Source organism: Rhinopithecus bieti, unplaced genomic scaffold (assembly GCF_001698545.2).
Source record: "Rhinopithecus bieti isolate Rb0 unplaced genomic scaffold, ASM169854v2 scaffold_28055, whole genome shotgun sequence".
NCBI classification, from domain to species: Eukaryota; Metazoa; Chordata; class Mammalia; order Primates; family Cercopithecidae; genus Rhinopithecus; species Rhinopithecus bieti.
Window position 1 is genome coordinate 664079 of NW_016812914.1, and position 17666 is coordinate 681744.

The 17666-nt window shown below is 54.6% G+C and overlaps 1 protein-coding gene across 9 annotated transcripts in view; it reads left to right on the forward strand.

Annotated features, from left to right (window-relative positions):
* Positions 1-17207, forward strand: part of PTPRS (protein tyrosine phosphatase receptor type S) — a 95234-nt gene extending 78027 nt beyond the window's left edge. For 5 of the 9 annotated variants that reach the window (XM_017847197.1, XM_017847199.1, XM_017847202.1 and 2 more), the window contains 20 exons: positions 255-352; positions 1225-1478; positions 2126-2219; positions 2325-2540; positions 3033-3190; positions 3713-3724; positions 3979-4091; positions 5744-5791; positions 6907-7004; positions 7091-7214; positions 7797-7972; positions 8054-8173; positions 10057-10211; positions 10297-10582; positions 10779-10957; positions 11696-11822; positions 11907-12032; positions 14318-14472; positions 14653-14788; positions 15867-17207. In XM_017847197.1, coding sequence (XP_017702686.1) covers positions 255-352; positions 1225-1478; positions 2126-2219; positions 2325-2540; positions 3033-3190; positions 3713-3724; positions 3979-4091; positions 5744-5791; positions 6907-7004; positions 7091-7214; positions 7797-7972; positions 8054-8173; positions 10057-10211; positions 10297-10582; positions 10779-10957; positions 11696-11822; positions 11907-12032; positions 14318-14472; positions 14653-14788; positions 15867-15935 — 2744 coding nt within the window. In that variant the 3' untranslated portion in view covers positions 15936-17207. The remainder of the gene's footprint in view (positions 1-254; positions 353-1224; positions 1479-2125; positions 2220-2324; positions 2541-3032; positions 3191-3712; positions 3725-3978; positions 4092-5743; positions 5792-6906; positions 7005-7090; positions 7215-7796; positions 7973-8053; positions 8174-10056; positions 10212-10296; positions 10583-10778; positions 10958-11695; positions 11823-11906; positions 12033-14317; positions 14473-14652; positions 14789-15866) is intronic. The other 4 variants (XM_017847207.1, XM_017847204.1, XM_017847205.1 and 1 more) reach the window with 2 other exon arrangements.
* Positions 17208-17666: the final 459 nt, after the last annotated feature.

The following is a 17666-nucleotide window of genomic DNA, read 5'->3' on the forward strand; positions in this document are numbered from 1 at the left end:
TCCCCTCCCCCCTCTTCCTCCTCCTCCACCTTCTCTCTGCAGCTTCTGCAGCCGCGCCGTCTCCCGAAGCAGGGACTTGGGACAGGACAGGGCAGGGCCGGGCCAGGGCCAGGCAGGAAGGCCGTGGGCATGGGCACAGCGGACGACAGGGAGCGCCTGGGCCGCCCCACCCCACCCCGCTTCACGCCGCCCAGTGCCAGGCACTCACGGGGCCTCTCTTCTGCTCTCTCCCTGCTCGGCCACCTCCCTGGCAGTCTCGCCCAAGAACTTCAAGGTGAAAATGATCATGAAGACATCGGTTCTGCTCAGCTGGGAGTTCCCGGACAACTACAACTCGCCCACCCCGTACAAGGTGCGACTGCCCAGCTAGCAGACAGACAGGCAGGCAGGGTCAGGGATTGTAGTTCAGCAGGGGTTAAGGCTCAGTTTGGAGTTGGTGTGAAGTCAGGGATCAGGGCTCAGTCAGAGATGGGCCTCAGCTAGGATTGAGGCTTAGTCAATACTGGGAATCAGACTTGGGGCCCAGCTGGAATTGAGGTCAGTTGGGATTGGGGTTCAGTCAATATTGGGCATCAGTGTTGGGCTCAACCTTGGATTGTGACTTAGCTGGGACTGAGGTTCAGTCTGGGATTAAGATTTAGTCCATATTGGAAATCAGAGTTGGGGCTCAGCCTTAGATCATGGCTCAGCTGGGACTGAAGCATAGTCAAGATTGGGACTCAGAGTTGGTACTTAGCCTGAGGTCAGAGTTTAGTCTGGAGTTGTTGCCAAGTCTGGGATCGGAGGTCAGCCTGGGATTGAGATTCAGTCTGAGATCAGGAATTGGCCTAGGATCAGACCTCAGAGGTAGGTTTCCACTTACGGTCAGGGCTCAGCTGGAATTCAGGATTAGTCTGGGTTCAGGGTTCAGTGGGATTGGGGCTCAGTCAGGACTGGGGATTCAGCGTGGGATCAGGGCTCAGTCAAAGTGGTTTTCCACCTAGGGTCAGGGCTCAGCTGGAATTTAGGCACAATCTGGGGTCAGGGTTCAGTGAGTTGGGGCTCAGTCAGAGTTGGGGACTCAGCCTGGGATCAGGGATCAGTCAATGTTGGATTTCTGCCTAGGGTCAGGGTTCAGTGGGATCAGAGCTCAGTCAGGGTGGGGAACTCAGCCTGGAGCTGGGGCTCAATCCACGGGCAGGTGTTGAGCCCACCAGACCCTGCTGAGCTAGCCCTGGTCCACAGATCCAGTACAACGGGCTCACACTGGATGTGGATGGCCGCACCACCAAGAAGCTCATCACACACCTCAAGCCCCACACCTTCTATAACTTTGTGCTGACCAATCGTGGCAGCAGCCTGGGTGGCCTCCAGCAGACAGTCACTGCCTGGACCGCCTTCAACCTGCTCAACGGCAAGCCCAGCGTTGCCCCCAAGCCCGACGCCGACGGCTTCATCATGGTGTATCTTCCTGACGGCCAGAGCCCCGTGCCTGTCCAGTATGCTCACCCCCATACTCTGGGTTCCTTGTCACCCCCATCAGCCTGCTATGTGGCTGGGGCAAGACATATGCCCTCTCTGTGCCTCAGTTTCCTTGTCTATGAAACACAGACCCTATCAGCCCCAGTTCATGGGGTCGTCCAAGATTCAGTGCTTTCCATGGGCCATTGTCAGTAAATGTGCCCTGTGTCTGCTCTTCCATCATTTCCTGATACCCTATATTCCTGACCCTCCACTGGGTAATACTAGGGTCCCTGAAAGGATTTGGATCTGGGCTTCCCAACTGGTGGGGAGGCAAAGCTGAGAGTCCCCAGTGGGGAGAGGAGCACTCTGCCTCAGAGGCAGAGAAGATTTAAGGGCTACAAGGCTATGTGGGTATTGAAGCTGGGGCTTTGAAGGATGTATAGGAGTTCAATAATGAGAATTACATGAAGTAAGCCTTCTAGGCAGAAAGTACAGCATGATCCAAGGCCTGGAGGCCTGAGTCAGCAACTGTGGCATTTGTGGATGGGGCACAGGGGAATAGGCTCATTGTATGAACAGAAGGGAAGAGTCAGAGAAACAGCCTCCCCCATTTGCCCCCATGTAGCATCCCTTGGTCATCCCTATCGACGGCCCCCTTTGACTCTTACCCTTCTCCCTACAGGAGCTATTTCATTGTGATGGTGCCACTGCGCAAGTCTCGTGGAGGCCAATTCCTGACCCCACTGGGTAGCCCGGAGGACATGGATCTGGAGGAGGTGAGGGCCTGGGGCCAAACCTGCAGGGCCCAGATATGTCCCAGCTTTCACGTGCTCTGTTGCTCCTAGCTGAGCTCTGAGCCACCCATGACTCTGTTCCCGCAGCTCATCCAGGACATCTCACGGCTACAGAGGCGCAGCCTGCGGCACTCGCGTCAGCTGGAGGTGCCCCGGCCCTATATCGCAGCTCGCTTCTCTGTGCTGCCACCCACCTTCCATCCCGGCGACCAGAAGCAGTATGGCGGCTTCGATAACCGGGGCCTGGAGCCCGGCCACCGCTATGTCCTCTTTGTGCTTGCTGTGCTTCAGAAGAGTGAGCCTGTAAGTCCTGAATGGTGTCTGCCAGACACACCTCTGAATGAGGCAGACCCCATTTCCCAGGGCCTTGACCTCAAAACCAGAGGCAGATCGTCTGTGGTCAGTGACAGGCAGCTCCCTGTGGTCAGGGCTGGGCAGTGGGGAAGACTTGGGAGTGGAAGGATCCTGAAACGAAGGTTTCTTAAGAGGAAGAGACCTTCCAAGGTCTGGGGCGTTGAGAGGTGAGTAGGAGTTCAACAAAGAAAAAGCATCCCAGGATTTGCATGTGCAAAGGTTTGGGAGGTACAGAAAGGATTTCAGAGTGGCTGGAGCAGAGAAGGTAATGGGGAGAGCAAAGACTGGCTGGGACCAGGTCATGTGGGCCACCAAGGTCAAGGTTCTAGGAATATAGGAGGATCTAAAGCAGGGGAGAAACATGGGTTTGTGTTTGAGAAAGACCTGTCTGGCCACTGCAAGGAGGGTGGACACTGATGGAGACCCCCCCTTTCCCTGCAGACTTTTGCAGCCAGTCCCTTCTCAGACCCCTTCCAGCTGGATAACCCGGACCCCCAGCCCATCGTGGATGGCGAGGAGGGGCTTATCTGGGTGATTGGGCCTGTGCTGGCCGTGGTCTTCATAATCTGCATTGTCATTGCTATCCTGCTCTACAAGAAGTAAGCCCTATGTCCTCCCTGACTTGACAGCAGGGAGGGCTTCCTGGAAAAGGAGGGAGGACTTGTCTCAGAGAATCATCACTAAGGGTCTCTGTTGTACACGTGGGGAAATCGAAATTCAGAGAGGTTAAGCCACTTGATCAAGGTCACACAGCATGGGAATGGCAGAGCTAGGGCTCAAAGCAGGCCAGTGGCTTGTCTTCTCCTGTTAACCCCTATCTTCACCTCCGCACGATGATTTGGGGTAGAGGCTGCCTGAATCCAAGTTCAATGAGGATAGCAGTTGTAGTGGCCCCGTGGGGCATGGTCCCAGCTTAGAAAGGGAGGGCTGAGATAAGCTTCCTTGTGGTATCGATAGGCAGGGGGACAAACAAGAAAGAGGGACGCCAGTTTCCAGAGGAGACCAAAGCTCAGGGAGGTTAAGGAAGCCACTGAGAGTCATAGAACAAGCCCTTTGTGGCCAGCACACCCTCACCTTTCTTTTCTTCCCTCCTTCTCACCTGTGTCTGCTTTCGGGAACAGCAAACCTGACAGGTAAGAACCAGCCCTACCCCCTGGAGGCTTCAGGCAAGAAGAGGAGGACAGGGAATGGGTTGATACTGTGCCCACGGGAGAGGGGATGTCTGGCTGCCTCCACAGCTTGTACATGTATCTGTACTTGGTCCTGGAAACCCCAGTCATATGGGTATACAGTTCTTTTCCTACCACACATTCCTGGGGCCTGAACTGTGTTCACACATGAACATGTGCCAGTACTAACTGGACTGTTCTGCTTGCTTCTCCTAAAGTAAACGCAAGGACTCAGAACCTCGCACCAAATGCCTCCTGAACAATGCTGACCTCGCCCCTCACCACCCCAAGGACCCTGTGGAAATGAGACGCATTAACTTCCAGACTCCAGGTATGTACTTATTCCTGGTACCAGGGATACCGCCAACAGGGGAGATAGCTGGTGAGAAGCAGTAGCTGCCACCCTGGGGGCCCCTCATTGGCCCCCTCTGAACTATGCTTGGTGCAGCCACATTCTTGATTCCCAGATACCTCCCACCCTACGTGGATCTGGGCTTGGAACTCATAGGTTGGTTCTGCTTAACAACCAAGTGAGACCTTTTTAAGTTAACATTTAACTGATGGCTACTGTCCTCTTCAGGAGCCTAAAGAAGATGTTTAAAAATAAAAATAAAAAAAAAAACGGAGAAAACACAAAACTACCCCTCATTTCTTTGGGCAGAAAGAGCTGTTCTTCTGTTTATCTCTCTAGTTTTAATGTTCCTCAGTGGTGAGAGTTAAGGTTTGCCCTCAGCCATTTTCCACACTCCCTTGGGATATATCCCTAGCAAGGTACAGAAATTATACCTGCCCCACACCTTGTACCTCTTGCCACCATGGGTGCTGGGGCTCATGCCTCTTTACAGTTCCCTATAAAGTCACCTGCCAGTCAAGGAGAACTGAATCAAAGTCTTATCCTTGATCATTTCCATGTATGATTCACAAACTCCACCATCACCCCCCTCTTCATGGGTTCATGCCAGCTGCTTCTAACCAAGTAAGAAATTTTTCATTTTACTGATGGCTGCTATTCTCCTTATGGATTCACAGCCTGGTTACATCTGTCCTTCCGACTGTACCAGTCTCCACTTCCTATCTCTGAACTGGTTCATATCAACTCTATTTTCCAACCAAACGGAGATTTTAAACATTTATATTTAACTGATGTCTTTAGTCCTCCTTAAAGCCTCATGCACAGCCTCACATGCCATTCCTGATGTACTTTCTTCTTCTTGTCTCTGGACTGGCTTGTGTCACTTCTGTTTTCATCCAAATGAGTTTGACCATTCGTATGTAACTGATGACTGCCGTCCTCATAAAGGGATCATACAGGGCCTCATGTATCACCCCTCGTGTGTTCTCTTCCCTTTCTTACCTCTGTACTGATTCATGTTGCTTTGGTTTTTCAGCCAAACGAGGATTTTAAATGTGCATGTAACTGATGGCTGCAGTCTTGTAAAGGGATCATGAAGAGTTTCATAATTCACTGCTAATGTGCTCCCGTTTCATTTCTGTCTCTGGACTAGCTTATGTCTGTTCTGTTTCCATCCAAATAAGGATTTTCAACACGTGCATTTAACTGATGGCTGCTGTCCTCCTTGAAGCTCATGGCATGGGCCCATATGTCCTTTCCCTGCTCCCCCAGATTCTCCTTCACCATCCTGCATCCTCCTTCCTCAGAATGCCCTCTGCTGACCTCAACAGAGGGGACCCAAGGCCAGGCTGGTCTGGGGGAGGGGATTTGTAGACAGAAGAACCTAGCACTTTGGAGTCCTTCCAGAGTGACGGGTCAAGACCAGGACTGACTGGTGTCCAGCCAGAGGGGTACACAGTTAGCAGCTATCGTGAGTCCACAGGTGGAGGCCCAGGTGGCTGTACGTCCCCCACGTTGTCCGCATTGCTCTGCTCTTTGCATCTGCCAGCCAGTGAGGGGTGGGGGAGGCAGAGGTGGAACCCCCCCCACCCCCTGCATGTTTTCATTTATTTATTGTTTGCTGTTTGCAGATTCAGGCCTCAGGAGCCCCCTCAGGGAGCCGGGGTTTCACTTTGAAAGTTAGTTTCTGTGTCTGTTTTTGGCTTCCTTTCGCCCCCCCTGTTCGTTTCCTCTTTGGTTTCTCCATCCTACCTCCTGTCTCTGTCCACGCGCCCACCCACTGCCGGCCCTTGCCCACCTGTCCTGTGCTGGCTCCTGGAAGAGGGCAGGGGGTTGGTCCATTGGGCCCTTAGGTGGCTGTGTGTTACTGCTGTGTGTGTGGTGTGTATGTGTGTGTCAGGGATGTGGGTGAGGCACGTATGTACCCAGGATGTGCCCACGTGGTAGGCAGGCCCCTTAGATGTGAGCTCTTTGGGGGCACCCAGGGCAGCTGGGGACACATGAGAGGCTCAGAACATCAGATGTTGCCAATTGGCCTGGAAACCACCTGAGAGCTGAACATCCGGTACACAGGTCCCAGGAGAGGTCAGGGTTCTGCAGACCCAGATATCAGGGAGAATTGAGCCCACACCCAGCACCTCCAGCAGCCATCCAGGGGGAGCTTGAAAGGATAAGAGCTCTCAGGCCAGGGCCTTCTTGCACCTGCTCCTGCCCCAAACAAGGACGGGGACAGGTGGGGGCCCCTCACTCCCCTCACATACACGCACACATACTGTTACCCCTCTCCAGTCCCTCGCCTCTACCTGGAAGAGGATTTAGTGCCTCTGATCCCAGAGGGACAGTAAGGGGTGTCAGTCGCCCACCCAAGGACAGTTATTTCCAAAGCCCAGCCAGCTGCATCTGCCGTTTAATTTCTGTGCCACAGACTTGCTTCTTGGCTCAAGGCACTGGGAGCTTGACATCTCCGGGGTGACCCTTCTGCCAGCCCCTGCACCCCCAGCCTGGTCAGAAGGAAGCAGGATGTGCCAACACTGTGATCCAGGCCCCTCCAGGGGGTATCAGACTCTGCCCCGAGCAGCGGCCTCAAACCTGCTGCCTTTAGAGTCCCCTAGGCCTGGGGTCCCAGCCCTTTCGTGAGCCACCCGAGTCTTCCCCTCCTGCAAGCCCCACCCCAGCCACGCCCTTCTAACCGCAGCTCGCCCATCGCAGACTCACACGTAGAGCACCCCCTTCCCCCCAGTCCCCGGCTGGCCCCCCAGTGACCAACCCCGGCGGGGTCTGCTCCATCCTGTAGGTATGCTTAGCCACCCGCCAATCCCCATCGCAGACATGGCAGAGCACACGGAGCGGCTCAAGGCCAACGACAGCCTCAAGCTCTCCCAGGAGTATGAGGTGAGCCCGCCCTCCACCTCCCGCCCTCATCACCTTGGCCTCACAGGCACCTACCCTGACACCCACGCCCTCCCCTTCCTCTCCAGTCCATCGACCCTGGACAGCAGTTCACATGGGAACATTCCAACCTGGAAGTGAACAAGCCGAAGAACCGGTACGCCAACGTCATCGCCTATGACCACTCCCGCGTCATCCTCCAGCCCATTGAAGGTAGCTCAGAGACCCCTGGTCTTAACCTGCCCTTCCCCACTGCACAGAGAGTGCTAGATCCCATGTCTCCCCTTGGCCACTGAGGCCTGATTCTGGTCATAGACCTGGTCCAGCTCCAGCTGGAGGCCACTGGGCATCTTTAGATACGTATTTAACTGATGGCTGCTCTATTAGATATGTATTTAACTGATGGCTGCTGTCTCTAACAAGGCTTCATCTTTCCTTCTGCACCAGTTGTGATCAATCAGAGCAGTTCTGCTGCCCAGGGGATGTTTGGCAGTGTCCAGGGACATCTTTGATTGTCACATCTTGGGGGGAAGAAATGTTGCTGGCATGGAGTGGGTGGAGGGCAGGGATGCTGCTCGGCACCCTGTAGTGCCCAGAACGGCCCCACCACAGAGAGCAATCTGGCCCCAAATGGTGATAGCACTGACGGGGAGAAACTGTGTAGTACACGTCCCATGGTCACCTCGGGGACAACCTGGGAGCTGTCAGAGCGAACTTCCAGGAAGTGGTTGGCCAGACAGAGCCAACCTGGCAAGACAGCCCCCACAGATCCCTGGCCTCTCGCCCCGGCTACAGGCATCGTGGGTAGTGATTACATCAATGCCAATTACGTGGATGGCTACCGGCGTCAGAATGCCTACATTGCCACGCAGGGGCCGCTGCCCGAGACCTTTGGGGACTTCTGGCGTATGGTGTGGGAGCAGCGGTCGGCCACCATCGTCATGATGACGCGGCTGGAGGAGAAGTCACGGGTGAGCCTTGGACCCCACAGCCCTCAAGCCCTCACCGGCCAGCCTGGCCCTTGCTGACGCCTATTTTCTTGCCCGGTCTAGATCAAGTGTGATCAGTACTGGCCCAACAGAGGCACGGAGACCTACGGCTTCATCCAGGTCACGTTGCTAGACACCATCGAGCTGGCCACGTTCTGCGTCAGAACATTCTCTCTGCACAAGGTGAGGCCTGGGCTGGGGGCTGAAGATGGAGGAATGTGTTGGAAGGGAGGCAGAGGGCCCCAGCTTCTACCCAGGGCACTCCCCATAGGACAGAGAGAAAGCCGAGTGTGTCTACCCAAACTGAGTTCATTCTCATGGAACCCACTTCCATGGAAGGGGAAACTGAGGCTCAGAGAGGACACTGCTTTTTCCACCCATGGCAGGAGGACAAAGCCAGCAGAGCCCAACTCAGCAATGAGCCTGATTTCCTCTTGCCTTTATTCATGCCCCAGGTCCTCTTTGCCTACTGTCCTCTGGCCTCACCCAGCTTGAGCCTATGATGGGGCCTCAGCAGGGCCCCAGCCCTGCCTTCAAGGAGTGTCCAGACAGAGATGGACAGATACTGGCAGCCCTGCGAAGTCAGGGCTGGGATGGAGAAGATCTTTTAGATACGTATTTAACTGACGGCTGCTGTCCATAGTGTGGTTCCATCTGTTTTTCTCCATCTGTGGTTCTGAATTAGGACAATTCTGCCATCCAGGGGACATTTGTTATTGTTATAATGGGGAGGGGAGGCGCTACTGGCACCATGATGTATCCCCAACACCCAGCCAGGTCATTGCACCATCAGGCACCTGCTTGATCTAAGTACCAGAAAACTGAGTACATGGACAAGAGTGAGTGAGAATTCTTGGTTCAGTCACACACATTAAGCACGTGTTATGTCTCATTCGCTAACCTGGACACAAGCACACAACAGGGACCTAAACAGACAAAACGTTCTGCCCTTGGGGGACTTAACAGTCTAGTATACAAGACACAGACCACGACTATGAAACGTCAAGAAAGTTTACGTGTTGAAGGAGAAAAATAGAGGAGAAAAACAGTGTCTGGGACCTGGAAGAGGGTATGATAGGGAAATGTGGGGGAAGAGCATTTCAGGTAAGAGAGTGTAGCCTATGCAGAGGCCCTGGGGCAGGACCGTGCCTGGCGTGTTAGAGGAACAGCGGGGAGGGCAGGGAGGGGACAGGGCAGGTCGTGCAGGATCCTGTGGGCCTTGGGGAAGACTTGGGCTTCGACCGTGTGGGAGGCAGGAGCCATGGAGGGCTGTGGGCAGAGGAGGGACCAGATCTGACTCAGGCACTCAGGTGCCCTCTGGCTGCTGCAGGGAGGACAGACGGGGGGGCTTGGGTGGGAGCCAAGGTCTGGGGCAAAGAGGGTGGTGACAGTTCTAGACCAGGTTGGCCTCCATGGAGAAGAGGAGCAGGTGGATCGGGATAGACTTTGAAGGCAGAGCCGACAGTCCTGGGTGAGGTGTTAGATGCGAGAGGGGAGAGTTAAGGGTGACTCTCAGTCTGTGGCCAGAGTGCCCAGAAGGTTGGAGCCATTTGGAGCCACCTTCAGCTAAGATGGGGGAGCAGGTTTGGGACGAAGGCCAGATACAGTTGACCATGTTGTGTGTGAAGAGTACACAAGACTCTACTTGGAAACGTCCAGGGGCGGCTAGAGCCCAAGTCAGGCACTTAGGGACATGGAGACTGGGAGGTGCAGACATCGGCATCTTTTTTTAGACAGAGTTTCGCTCTTGTTGCCCAGGCTGGGGTGCAATGGTGCAATCTCCACCTCCTGGGTTCAAACGATTCTCCTGCCTCAACCTCCCGAGTAGCTGGGATTCCAGGCATGCACCACCACGCCCGGCTAATTTTGTATTTTTAGTAGAGACAGGGTTTCACCGTGTTGGTCAGGCTGGTCTTGAACTCCTGACCTCAGATAATCCACCCACCTCAGCCTCCCAAAGTGCTGGGATTACAGGCATGAGCCACCGCGCCCAGCCATTTGGGCATTTTCAGCACATGGGCTGCAGGGTGAGCCAGAGTGACAGGTGACATCCTTGTGGTCCCCAGAATGGCTCCAGTGAGAAACGCGAGGTCCGCCAGTTCCAGTTTACGGCGTGGCCAGACCACGGCGTGCCTGAATACCCAACGCCCTTCCTGGCTTTCCTGCGGAGAGTCAAGACCTGCAACCCACCAGATGCCGGCCCCATCGTGGTTCACTGCAGGTACGTCCACCCCGCTCTGCCCCATCCGCTTCCCCCGGCCTCGGCAGCCCAGCAGCCCCTGAACTCCACGTGGCTGTCCCCGCAGTGCTGGTGTGGGCCGTACAGGCTGCTTTATCGTCATTGACGCCATGCTTGAGCGGATCAAGCCAGAGAAGACGGTCGATGTCTATGGCCACGTGACGCTCATGAGGTCGCAGCGCAACTACATGGTGCAGACGGAGGACCAGTACAGCTTCATCCACGAGGCCCTGCTGGAGGCCGTGGGCTGTGGCAACACAGAAGTACCGGCACGCAGCCTCTATGCCTACATCCAGAAGCTGGCCCAGGTGGAGCCTGGCGAGCACGTCACTGGCATGGAACTCGAGTTCAAGGTGCCAGCGGGGTGGAGGCTGCCATGGGCAGGGTGGGGAGGAGGCCCAAAGAGCCGAAAATCAGGCTCGCCCCGAGCAATGGGGACTAGAAGGTGGCGGCAGGGTGCCCCTACCTTCCTATCCACCATTGGTGCTCCAGCTGAAAGCATAGCCTTCCTCATCCTAATGGTGGCCCTTGGCCGCCTCCTCCCCACAGCGGCTGGCCAACTCCAAGGCCCACACGTCACGCTTCATCAGTGCCAATCTGCCTTGTAACAAGTTCAAGAACCGCCTGGTGAACATCATGCCCTATGAGAGTACACGGGTCTGTCTGCAGCCCATCCGGGGTGTGGAGGGCTCTGACTACATCAACGCCAGCTTCATTGATGGCTACAGGTAGGTGTCACACCGTTCTCACCTCAGGGCCCCAGAAGGACCCCATCTCTGCTTTCAAGAGGCCTCCAGTCTTGTGGGAGACAGAGCTGGAGAGATACTGGCAGTCCTGAGCTGTTTAAATATACATCTTTAAATGTATATTTAACCAATGGCTGCTGTCCATAATGTGATTCCATCTGTTCCTCTATATCAGTGGTTCTCCACTGGGGTAATTCTGACACCCTGGGGATATTTCTTATTGTCATGATTACTACTACCGGCACTGACTGGGGGTCCAGCATCCTACAGTACACAGGACTGCTTGTCCAAGAGAACAATCCAGTGCCAAATATCAATAGCACTGAGATTGAGAAATCCTGGCAACAGAGGGGAGGGTGTTCCGGGCAGAGGGTGCCACACGTGCGAGGGCCCGGAGCTGAGAGCTGGGCCCATGCAAGCAGCTAAAAGTAGGGCAGTGGCCCTTGAAGGAGGTGGAGGGAAGAAATCAGGAGAGGTTAGTGGACAGTCCCACAGCTTTGTCAAGGGATTTGAATTTGTTACGAGGCTGGTGGTTTCCCCGCATGCAAAATGGGATCACCAGGAGGGGACATGGTGCACACGGCATCCATTCCTGGCAGGCAGTTGGGGTGGTAGGTGTAGCTGTTGCTGGCTTGGTCCTGACCCTCCCGGGTCAGCATCAGGTGAGGACCACGCTGGGTCTCTCCGCCGGCCCTGGGCTCACACACCCCATGCCTGCAGGCAGCAAAAGGCCTACATCGCGACACAGGGGCCGCTGGCAGAGACCACAGAAGACTTCTGGCGCATGCTGTGGGAGAACAATTCGACCATCGTAGTGATGCTGACCAAGCTGCGGGAGATGGGCCGGGTGAGCCAGGGACCACGGCGGGGAAGGGCGAGGACCAGACTGTGGCTCAGACAGCACTGACCACGGCCACCCTCTCGTCTGCAGGAGAAGTGTCACCAGTACTGGCCGGCCGAGCGCTCTGCCCGCTACCAGTACTTTGTGGTAGATCCGATGGCAGAATACAACATGCCTCAGTATATTCTGCGAGAGTTCAAGGTCACAGATGCCCGGGTGAGTCTAGAGACAGATTGGCGGGAGGGGCTGAAGCCAGACTGGGCCCCACAGGCTGTTGCCTTGGTGATCTGGAAAGGGCTGCCCTGTTTGGTGATGGATATGAAGGCCGAGGGTTAGGGATAAGTGCTAGGAATCAGGAGAAATGTTAGCTGACCAGTTGGCCACTTGTTCCTACCGCCACATAGGTGGAAGACAGGGTTTTGTCTCTGTGCTGACCCTGTAGTGTCTCCACTCACTAGGGAACATGGTCCCAGGGGATGATATTCAAGGAAATGAATGGGGCTTTCCCCTGGAAGCAGCCACCTGTGGAGGATGATATTTAAAGGCTGAAAGGGACTTGAGGAATTGAGGGTGATGGGTGGTAGATGGGGGACAAGGAGAGTCAGATGGTGGGGATTGGCACCGTTGGGTGAGGAGAGATGGGTATGGATGGTGTTGGCTCAATGAAGGACTACACTGTCAGGTGGAGGGAGAAAGGCCACGTATTAGGTGGCAACAGATGAAGACTCATAGTGGAAGGTGGCCCTGTTGGGTGACAAAGGATCCAAGTTAGCGGTGGAAGATCGATGATGGTAGAGAATGCAGTGAGGGGATGATAGAGGATGGGGAATGTTGGCCAAGATGACGCCAAAGGATGGTGAAGTCCGCTGAATGAACAGCAATCACTGGGCATCGTGCTGCGAGCAGTGCAGGATGGTGCCCTTAGAGGGCTGGAATCTGGAAATGGGGAGAAGAACACTTGCATAACAGGATGGAGAATGTCAGTGGAATGTGGTAACGTTTGGGTCAGTGAAGGATGATGCTTTATCAGTGGTGGATGGAGAAAGACAGAATTGGAGGAGGGCGAATGTTTGGCCAGCAGGGGGTGGAGAAAATCGATGGGAAATACTTTGACTAAGAAAGGACAGTAAACCATCAGTAGTTAACGGTATAAAGCAATGGGTGGTACAAGATTAGGGAAGGATGGGGTTGGGAAAGGAGATTTTGGAAAATGCAAAACATCAGAGAAAGATGGTACATTGGATGGCAAATGGTGGCAGAAGATAACAATTTTGGATGGCACCATTTTGATGGTGGAGAATGGGATTAGAACAAGGTAGATGATGGGGAATGGAGAATGTCAGTGGAAGATGGTACCCTTGGATGGTGGAGAGTGAATTGTTAGTGATGGATGGTGGAAAATGGCGCCATTGAGTTGTGAAGGATGGAAGATGGCAGAGAATGATGTGGTTGGATGGCACCACTGGGTGGTAGGAAGAGGCTGGAAAGAGGAATGGTTGAGTAGTGGGAAATGAAGACAGTCAGTGGAAGATCCCATCATTGAATGGTTAGGGATGAGTTACCAAGAGGGGATGGTGGTAGATGATGGAAGATGATGGTGTTGGGTGGAACTGTTGGATGGCAGAAGGTAATGAGTTACCAGTGGTGGATGGTGGAAAACAGCACCATTGGATGGCAAAGGATGAATGATAATGGCAATAGGTTGTGGAAGATAGTGTTGGATGATTTTGGGTGGTGAAATATGAGTTGCCAGTGGTGGATGGTAGAAGATGGTGTTGGATGGAACTGTTGTGTAACAGAAGATGAGTTACCAGCAGTGGGTGGTAGAAATGGCACTATCATCGGATGGTGGAAGATGGTGTTGGATGGTGGAGGATGAAAGGTGATGCCACTATTGGGTTGTAGATGATGAGTCATCATTGATGAGCTATGGACAGTGATGGAGTGGAGTTGTGCTGTAGGGCCCTGAAATGGCACAGAGTGGAAGATGACAGAGGATCATGGTGAATAGGCGCTGGGAAGGGCAGAGCTGGGTGCACTATTGGATGGTGAAGGATGGAGGATGGAGGTGCTGGATGTCACACAGGATGTGGTGGGTTTGGGAAATGTGGGGAGAGGAACAGCTGGGTAGCGAGGAGTGGTGAGGATGAGGTTGGAGCATCTCTGTGGAAAGCAGTACCATTGGATTGTGAAGGACGGAAAGTTATCAGGGTGAATGAATGGCGGAGAGTGTACAAAATGGGGGTGAGGGCCAGGCATGGTGGCTCATGCCTGTAATCGCAGCTAATCGGGAGGCTTAGGCGGGAGAATCACTTGAACCCTGGAGGCGGAGGTTGCAGTGAGCCGAGATCACGCCATTGCACTCCAGCCTGGGTGACAAGAGCGAAACTCCGTCTCAAAAAAAAAAAAAAAAAATGGGGGTGAGGATAAGGAGGATGGAGAAAAAAATCCCCATGGCGGCTGCTGACACTGACAACAAGATTGGGCTCTCTGCACTCCAGGATGGCCAGTCCCGGACCGTCCGGCAGTTCCAGTTCACAGACTGGCCGGAACAGGGTGTGCCAAAGTCGGGGGAGGGTTTCATCGACTTCATCGGCCAAGTGCATAAGACCAAGGAGCAGTTTGGTCAGGACGGCCCCATCTCTGTCCACTGCAGGTGAGCTCCCTCGAGTGACCCCGCTTTTGGCCCTGCTGGGGAAACTGAGGCCTGGTAGGGACAGCCCCAAGCTTAGGCTGTCCTGTCTGGGCTGTTAAGAGTCCTCGGGGAATCAGGTGGTCAGATCAGGGCTCTCCAGCACCTGCCCCTGAATGGTTGTGCTCACTTGACTTCCACCAGTGCCGGCGTGGGCAGGACAGGCGTCTTCATCACGCTTAGCATCGTGCTGGAGCGGATGCGGTACGAAGGCGTGGTGGACATCTTTCAGACAGTGAAGATGCTACGAACCCAGCGGCCGGCCATGGTGCAGACGGAGGTAAAGACGGGACAGGGAGAGGAGGCAGCCTGGCCTCACACCCTGACTGCCCTAAGCCTCAGTTTCCTCCTCTGTGAGATGAGTACAGCCACCTGGGACTCTCTGGGTCATTGTGGGTAGACGGTCCACAGACCCCTCCCGCGCCAGAAGGGGACCAGTAAACCTCTTAACACAACAGTCGGCTGAAGGTCAGAGCCGAGAAGCAGCCCTTGGAGTGGACAGAGATGGGCTCATTGCAGTCCCCAAGTCACAGCAAGTCTGTGGCTCAGCCTGGACCCTGCCATGAACCACTGATCCTCAAGTCCAACCAATGTACAGATGAGGAAACTGAGGCCCAGACTCCTAGCTCCAAGGGGAATGTTCCAGTGGAAGGGGTTCTGAGCAGCAGCTATGTCTTAAAAGATGAGTGGGGGGATCGGGCGTGGCGGCTCACACCTGTAATCCCAGCACTTTGGGAGGCCGAGGTGGGAGGATCGCTTGAGCCCATCCTAGGCAACACAGCAAGACCCCATCACTACAAAAAAATAGAAATGAGGCTGGATGTGGTAACTTACACCTGTAATCCCAACACTTTGGGAGGCCAAGGCAGGCGATCACCTGAGGTCAGGGGTTCGAGACCAGCCTAGCCAACATGGCGAAACCCTGTCTCTACTAAAAATACAAAAATTAGCTGGGTGTGGTGGTGCATGCCTGTAATCCCAGCCACTCAGGAGGCTTAGGCAGGAGAATCGCTTGAACCCAGGAGGTGGAGGTTGCAGTGAGCCGAGATGGCGCCACTGCACTCCAGCCCGGGTGACACAGTGAGACTGTCTCAAAATAAATGAATAAAAATGAAAAGGTGAATAGGGCCTCCAGGCAGACAGGGGAGGAGAGGGCCTTCCAGGTGAAGAACGTAGCTATGTTAGGCCAGAGGTGTGGCATTGCTCACTTCATTGTGGGAGCGCTGTGGGGGCCAAAGAGACCTTCTGCAAGAGACCCGCACCGGGCTGAGGAGCTTGGCCTGCTCCTGAGGGCGATAGGGAGCCCTGGGAGGCATTAGAGCAGGGGAGGTACTAACAGTTCACCTCTGCTTCCCCAGGATGAGTACCAGTTCTGTTACCAGGCGGCACTGGAGTACCTCGGAAGCTTTGACCACTATGCAACCTAAAGCCATGGTCCCCCCCGGCCTGACACCACCGGCCCCGGATGCCTCTACCCTTCCCGGGTGGACCTCCTGAGGCCTGGACCCCCAGTGGGCAGGGCAGGAGGCGGCAGCAGCTGCGTTTCTGCAACGTTTCCGGGGACCATCAGCCCCTCAGGCCCCCCACTGGCCCCGGCCGCCCCAGCGACCTCCCTGGCCCCGGCCGCCGCCTTCGAATACTTGGCACATTCCTCCTTTCCTTCCAATTCCAAAACCAGATTCTGGGGTGGGGGGTGGGGGGAACGGTGAGCAAATAGGAGTGCTCCCCACAATCGGAGGAGGGCGGGGCACAGACCACGGACAGACCCCTCGTCCTCCCCAGCGGTGGTGGGAGGACCCGGGGGCTCCTCCCCGCCCTGCAGCCTGGGGACGCTGGGCTGGGACCAGAATCCAGCTTTCTTTTAAAACTCTCAGTGTAACTGTATCCCGTGACATTTCGTTTTTTTTTAAATAGTGTATTTTTTTTCCATTTTTTTTTAAAGAGAAACAAACAAAAAACTTGCCAGTCAACAACTTTCAAAGAGAACAACTTTGGCTTATTCATATTCTGTTCAAAGACAGTCTATTTTTTCACTGTAGAAAGCGTCCTTGTGTGATTGATAGTTACGTTCGCAAACGTGCACACGGGCCCACGGCTGTACCTTGGCTTGCTTTTTTTCTTTTTCTTATTTTTTCTACCATCAGAAAGTTGCTTTGCCCACAGAAGAATGGGATGCCCTTTTTTCTTTTTTGGCTTTTTTTCCCCTTTTTTGTTTCATTTTATAAATTAAATTTTCAGACATATCAAATACAGTTCTGAGGGTAGGGTCATGGGGGAACTCGGACCCAGCAGCGTTGGGTTCAAACCCACGGGGTACGGTTGAGGGAGACGCTGCTGTAAAAGAGAGATGACAGTGCCTCCCCCCCCCCCGCCCCGAGAGCCTGAGCTGTCTCCCCGTCTCCCGCCCCCACGGAGACGGAGAGGATCCTGCTTCTTCGGGGACGGGGGCTGTATGACTGTGCTGCCCCACATCAGGGACCCTTTCCCCCCTGGGACTATGGGGCAGTTTGGGAGCAAAACCAGAAGGACGGGACCCCCTCTACCCACCCTGAGCAAGCGAGTTGTTTCTCTTTGTACAAGGGCAGATCTGCGGTTACTTTCAACACTGTTTATTCCAGCGGAAGCAGCGGGCGGTTTTCCCACCCCCGTGTATGTAGATATATCGACTTTGTATTAAAGGAAGACCGTCTGACCCCGGCCCATTGTGGAGTCTTTGTGGCACCCCTGCCTGTCCAGTCTCATCCCCGGGGTGGAGGTCGGTGGGGGCCTGGAGAGCTGATCTCATTTCCTTGCGTGAACAGAGGAGGAGTTGTTGGAGACCACACACTGCTGAGGCGGGTGGATCACAAGGTCAGGGGTTCGAGACCAGCCTGGCCAAGATGGTGAAACACCGTATCTACTACAAATACAAAAATTAGCCGGGCGCAGTGATGGGGACCTGTAATCCCAGCTACTCAGGAGGCTGAGGCAGGAGAATCACTTGAACCCAAGAGTTGGAGGTTGCAGTGAGCCGAGACCATGCCATCACATTTCAGCCTGGGTGACAGAGCAAGACTCCGTCTCAAAAAAAAAGAATTTGACCACACACCGATGCAGTGGCCAGGCCAAGATTTGAACCCAAGCCCTGGTCCTACAGGGGCTGCCTTGTGTTCGCATTC